General features: G+C 37.7%; 1 protein-coding gene across 1 annotated transcript; it reads left to right on the forward strand.

Annotated features, from left to right (window-relative positions):
- Window positions 1-4088: 4088 nt before the first annotated feature.
- LOC113774097 lies at window positions 4089-5318 on the forward strand. The gene has a single exon (XM_027318662.1). The coding sequence runs from the start codon at window positions 4089-4091 to the stop codon at window positions 5316-5318; it is 1230 nt and encodes a 409-aa protein (XP_027174463.1).
- The last annotated feature ends 1385 nt before the right edge of the window (window positions 5319-6703 follow it).

Raw genomic sequence — 6703 nt, forward strand, 5'->3', positions numbered from 1 at the left:
TAACTTATTTTCATTAACACCTTGGACAATTAATAATCCATATCTTAGTTGATCTTAATTGTGCCAAAAAAGTGATTAATTTGATCATATTTCATCATATAATGTCAGAAGGTAATCTTTGTCATAATATCAACTCTAATAACCATCCAAATACTGCACGTAAATTGAGGTGCAAAAGATTATGGAGATTAAGTTTTATATTTAATCCAACTCAACCAAATTCAACCCTTGGAAAGATGAACTGGAGTGGTGGTATCATCATTGTTCTTCTGGTTCATTTTATAATAACTATGTTTACTTGCCATATCTGCTACAGTTTGCCATATTTGGAGGATTACGAATCACTTTATTTTTCAGAAATCATTATGGCCTATGGAACTTGTTATTCAAAGAATCACTAATGATGTGAAATTTGCTGTTTTGTCATGGAAGAAAGTGGAGAGATCAAGAAGAAACTGGGAAATTAGTTTTAGTTGGAATCTAGATCAAAAAATTTTTGTGTAGGAAGATGTAGACTTGTTGTTTTTTGGGGGTTTGAGTATGGCAGTTTGAACAGTGCCTTTGATGTATTTATGGATTTTTTTTGGGTACTCCTGGAGCTCAGTTGTTTTGAATGATCAATAAAATTTTGAATTTGGCTTTTAAAAAAATTGAAAATAATATAATCGTTTAATTTCCACCATAAGCCTTAGTATACGTTCATAGAGCCTCTCCCCCATTCGATAGTGTGCTTGACTTGCAAAGAGCTTCGTTGGTGGGGTTAGTTGTGCACTTGTCCTAAATTGGCTCTTAGGCCCTAACACTTTGCAGATGGTCCAGTTGTACCCTTTGTATATCTTGTAACGAAGTTATCAACTTTTTAGTACGTCCACTCCTGGGTCCAGACTACAGGGAGTTCTTGTTTCTTTGCTATGCTATTATAGTTTTGAAGAATTAATTTTTCATAAACTAACAATGTATATATATTGTCAACATTGAATTAATGATAATTATGTAAAATTTGTTTTTGAAATTCAATTTTTGCATATATGTCATGGATCCAATCAGTATATATAAGATTTATTCTTATTGAAATCCTACCACATAGGTTGTGCAAAACAATGTCTATATATATTTCTCTAAACAATGTCTATATATATTAATAAAAATCATACTTTCATTCATGAAATTTGCATTAATAACAGAAGAAATATCCGACATCTACAGAGAGAACCAATTTTAAGATCTAAAGATGCATCATACTTGAGAAATAAACAAAAATAACATTCAAAAACTCAAAATATTCAACAAATTGATATCAACTTCTCTGAACCCAGTGAATATCTGTACACATATTTTACAGCTAAATTAACTGTTTCAAATTCAAATATCTTGTTAAGATCTAACAAAGCAGACTTCAGAAACTTTAGATATGATAACTAAATCTAAGAAAAATGATACGTAACAAGGGGAAAAAATTGCAAGAAAACTCTTGCTAAAAACTTAGAAGAAACAAAGCTCCCGTTAGAATACTCTAGTGTAAAAGAAAGCTTTCTTTAAGAAATCCTATGATAGGTTACGATTTTATTATTTATTTTTCTTATTACCTGATCCGATATGGATTAATTGTTAAATTCTATTTACTTTTAGTATTTTGCGCTTATTTCAGGGAGTATAACAAAAATATGATAACAAGTGCCAATTTAACAGAAAAGGAGTCCAAATGATAGAGTCTGGGCATTTTTTAAAAAGAAGACGTTACGCCCATTTTGATAATTTCTGCGAAGGCAAGGACGGACGGAGGGCTTGGTCTTCTATTCCTTGTGGAGCCGCCGCAAGAAAAGAAAAAAAGAAGAGACGGAGACAGTAGTATTAGATAGGAAATACACATAGCAGAAGGGGGAGTATTTGGGGAGTTCCTTTTCCCTTTTTGACTTTTCCTCTTTTCGTCCTATTGTGCCTTTGCTTCCATCAGATGTGAAGGCAAAGAAAAGCAATTGAGCATTCTTTGTAATCTTGACTTTTCCTTCGTTGCCGAAGCGAATTCAATTTTCTTAATTTCGGAGTCAATGGCCGCTACTGTTGCTTCAATTTCCTGTGGGCTTTGTTCATCAAATATGAATTAATTTTTCCACTCTAGTCAAGAAATAACAGATGCTTTGGGTTGCCTAAAAAATTGTGAGATCGATTTAATTTAATTTTTTTCTTTTATTTATTGGTATTCGCATATTCCTTGATTGCTATGCTTATGGTTATTCAATTAATTGATTGTCTTGGATCCGAATAATTAGTTAATTTGGTAATCTATTGTCAATTAAGGCATTTAAGTCCGTAATTGTTTAATTGTCTTGAAATACTGACAACCGGCACAATTAGATTCGTGTCAGGGGGATATGCGGACTAATCTGAAATAACCCTGGTAGTGTGCTATTTTGTTAGAATAAGGCTCCTCTAATACATAAGGCAATTGGGGAATTAAATCTTACGGGCGTACCTAGAATTATCTCTCAATTAGAACAGTGATTAACGGGCGTACCTTAATCACCGACACAGTAAGGAGGGGTTGACTGTCAGCGCTTGTTTGGCAATTATAACCTATTTATCAGTAAATAATTGGAACTGCATTTGTATCGATGATCAATTAGGTGAATCATTGCTGAAATTATTTCTTGGCTAGACCTCTAGTTATTATTACCCTGATTTTAGTGAATTGCCATTTGATTTTTAGTTGCCTATTTTATTTTATTTTTAATTATTTTCTTGTTTTAATTGTTTTAGACCTTTAATTATTGTTACTCTAAATTTAGTGAATTGTCATTTAATTTCTAGTTAGTTATTTATTTTTATTTTCTTATTCGAGTTTCTTTGATTGTCGTCGTTCATACAAAATTACCCCATGTTACTTTGGATTTCTTAAGAGACAAATATCCCCAATCCCTGAGGATACGACCCTACTTGCCCTGTCTACAAATTCATAATTATTTGTAAAAAAAGCCATCCCATTCGGGTATATCGGATCAAGCAAACTCTTCGGGAACTGGGTGAATCAAATAACCCATTGCACACCTAGAGTCCCTGCTCCAGTACTAGGAATTGGGTTTTGGTTATTTTAACTGGCAATTAGGTTAAATTTTATTATTGTACAGGCTTCGATAACCTATTAATTTTTGGCGCCGTTACCGGGGACTGGCATTATTATTTGTTTCTTTTTGAGTTCATTTTTTGCTCTAATTTCCTGGTATTGTTCTAGTGCATGCCTCGTTCTTTTCGTACAGGTGAATTAATTTTTTACCCTGAGGTAGAAAAGACTGCGCGTAGGACAAGAAAGGAAACAGACAGCTCAGAGAGGAGCAATCCAGTGTTGCATCTCAAGAACTTAATCTAGAGGTTGAGTCAATGGATTTGCGTGTTGATAACTCAAGTGATTCAAACCAGGAGGAATTCACCATGGCGAATGCACAAACACTAAGGGAGTTGGCTGCTCCCAATTTAAATCAGCAACCTCTATGCATTACTTTCCCAAATTTAAATGATAACACTCCATTTGAATTAAAATCTGATCTAATTCATCTTTTACCATCATTCCATGGTTTACCAGGTGAGGAGCCGTATAAACACCTGCAAGAGTTTGATGTAGTTTGCAACAACATGAAACCCCCAGGTATTACAGAAGAGTAGATAAAAATGAGGGCATTCCCCTTCTCCTTAAAGGACTCTGCAAAAGACTAACTGTACTACCTGCCACCAGGTAGTATCACCACGTGGGACCAGCTAAAGAAAAAATTCTTGGACAAATATTTTCTGGCGTCTCGAGCTGCAAGTCTAAGGAAGGAAATCTGCGGTATCAAGCAACACCCAGGCGAGTCCCTCTATGAGTATTGGGAAAGATTCAAGAAGTTTTGCATCAAGTGCCCCGAGCACCAGATAAGTGAGCAATTGCTCATTCAATACTTCTATGAGGGCCTACTTTTCAGGGACAGGAGTATAATCGATGTTGCAAGTGGAGGGACGTTAGTGAACAAGACTCCTCGGGCAGCATGGGAGCTAATTGAAGGAATGGTTGAGAATTCGCAGCAGTTTGGTACGGGGAGGATGTCCCAATGCGTAGGATGAATGAGGTAGAAACATCCTCCATCCAGCAGCAAATTTTTGATTTGACATCCTTCGTGCGACAATTAGTTGTAGGAAGTGCCTCACAAGCCAAAGTGTGTGGGGTATGTGCTGCCGTGGGTCATTTTACGGAGGTGTGTCCACTGGTTCAGGAAGAAACTGCAGAGCAGGTGAGCATGGCTGGCCACGTGCCCTCGCCAAGACAGCCATACGACCCATACTCGAGTACATACAATCCGGGTTGGAGAGATCATCCTAACCTCAGCTATGGAGGATATAAGCAGTCGAATTTTGCACCAAACAGGCAGCAAGGGTACCCACAACAGTACCAATCTCGTCCTCCACTATCCCCTTCAAACTCAAGCCCGTCTATAGAAAAGATGATGAACCAATTAATTGCTAATCAACAAAAGACAGATTCTGACCTACAAAGTATGAGAAATCAACTGGACCAGATACCAGTAATGCAAAATCAGCTAAGTCAGATGGCAGTGGCAATCAATCGCCTTGAATCCCAAGTTTTTGGAAAATTGCCTTCTCAACCTGAATTGGACCTGAAGAATGTAAGTGCAATGACTTTAAGGAGCGGGAAGGAAATTCAGGGGCCTGAACTCATGATTCCAAAGGACAAGGATGAGAAAAAGGTCGAAAACAAGCTTGAGAAGAAGGATAGCAGTGGCACAAATCCAAAGGTACTTCCCGACCCAGTCATTATAGTTAAAACTAACCCGCTTCCCTTTTCTAGCAGATTGAAAAAACCAAAAAAGCAGGACAAGAAGAAGGAGATCTTGGAGGTGTTCCACAAGGTAGAGATCAATATTCCCCTATTAGACGCCATCAAGCAAGTGCCGAAGTATGCAAAATTTTTGAGGGACATATGTGTCAATCGAAGACGACTGAGGGGAGATGAAAGGGTCATCGTGGGGGAGAATGTGTCAGCAGTTCTCCAAAGGAAGCTACCATCAAAGTGTGGGAATCTAGGTAGGTTTACTGTCCCATGTAAGATAGGTAATACTTTGATTAGAAATACCCTGCTGGACTTAGGAGTATTGATCAACGTAATGTCTAAATCTATGTATGCTTCTCTGAACCTCGGTCCATTAAAAGAAACCGAGATAATAATTCAATTAGCTGACCGAACAAATGCATACCCTGATGGGTTGGTCGAGGATATGCTGGTTAAAATTAATGAATTGATATTCCCGGCTACTTTTATGTACTTGACATAGATGATGATCATTCCCCTGACTTCTCACCTTTGCTACTAGGTAGACCATTTTTTAGCACAGCACAGACAAAAATTGACGTTAATAAGGGTACATTATCCATGAAATTTGATGGAGAACTAGTCCACTTTAATATTTTTGATACAATGGAACATCCTGTTAGCTCTCACCCTGTGTTTGCTATTCATGCTATTAATCTCTTTGTGCAAGAATTTTCTGAGTTTGCTTGTAGGGACAAATTCAAATTTACTGAGAACAAGTATAAGGGGATGAAAGCACTGTATGAGGTGAAAAGGAGTAGGAAATTAAGAAAGAAAGCTGTACTCAAAGGCTATTTGGATCCTAGAGAAGGGCCACCGATTTTCAGGAAAATTGAGTTACACCCAAATTGAAGAGTGGTGTTCAATGTCTAGCCAAAAACATTAAAGAAAGGCGTTCATTGGGAGGCAATCCAATTTTTTTTAATTGTTTGTTCGATTTTATTTGTTAATTTAAATATGTTTCCCTTGAATTTGACTGACTTCTGGCTTCAATTTTCGTTTTTGATGATTCATAGGTATCCCTCTAACATGACGCGCCCGCGTCAACTGGGCGTGTGGTACATTGCAATTTCCTGGTGCTTAGTAAAAGGGTTTCGATCCTCATGACGTGCCCGCATCAAGTCCCATGAAGAGCTCATGGTCAAATTCGTCAGAAGGGGTTCTTGTCCTCATGACGTGCCCGCGTCAAGTCACCTGGAGAGCTCCTCATTCTGTGCCTTCTTGACGTGCCCGCGTCACGTTCGCGGGAAAAGTAAGTATTCAAAAGAATTCAAGAACGGTTATTGATTTTCTGTTATTCTCTAATTTTTAATTTCAAAAATAAGTTTTGTAATAATAATGATATTAAAAAAATAATAAAATAAAAATAAAAAGTTATTATTATGAAAACAAAAATTTTTTCAATTTAAAAAATAAAAACAAAATAATAAAGTTGAAAAAAAACTTTCCGTAAAGGAAAAAAAAAGAGGAATAAAAAACACACAAAAACTATTTTGTTTTCCTTTTCTTTCTTTTTCTTTCTTTTTTCTTTCTTTCTTTCTTTCCTTTCTTTTTCTTTCTTCCTATTTTCTTTCTTTCTTCTTCTCCGCTGTTTCTTCTTCTCGCTCGATTGAGCCCATCGCGCGCTGCCGCTGCTGAAGCTTGCCCTCCACCCGTTGCTCCACGCGTCGCCGCTGCCACTGGCAAGCAACTCGCCACAACGCCGACGGCCACCACCATCCTCGCGTCCTTCTCGCAGCCGCGGAGGACCAGCTCGTCGCAGCACCAGCGCCGCCGTCCCCTTCACTGTTCGCGCGCCTTGCTCCGCCGCGCCAAGCTCCACCAGCGACGACCAGCTCGAGCGTTGCC

This window comes from Coffea eugenioides, chromosome 6 (genome assembly GCF_003713205.1).
Source record: "Coffea eugenioides isolate CCC68of chromosome 6, Ceug_1.0, whole genome shotgun sequence".
Lineage (NCBI taxonomy): Eukaryota > Viridiplantae > Streptophyta > Magnoliopsida > Gentianales > Rubiaceae > Coffea > Coffea eugenioides.

Excerpts from the sequence above, each read along its gene's own strand:
- LOC113774097 (XM_027318662.1), top strand. The coding sequence starts at position 4,089 with ATGAATGAGGTAGAAACATCCTCCATCCAGCAGCAAATTTTTGATTTG.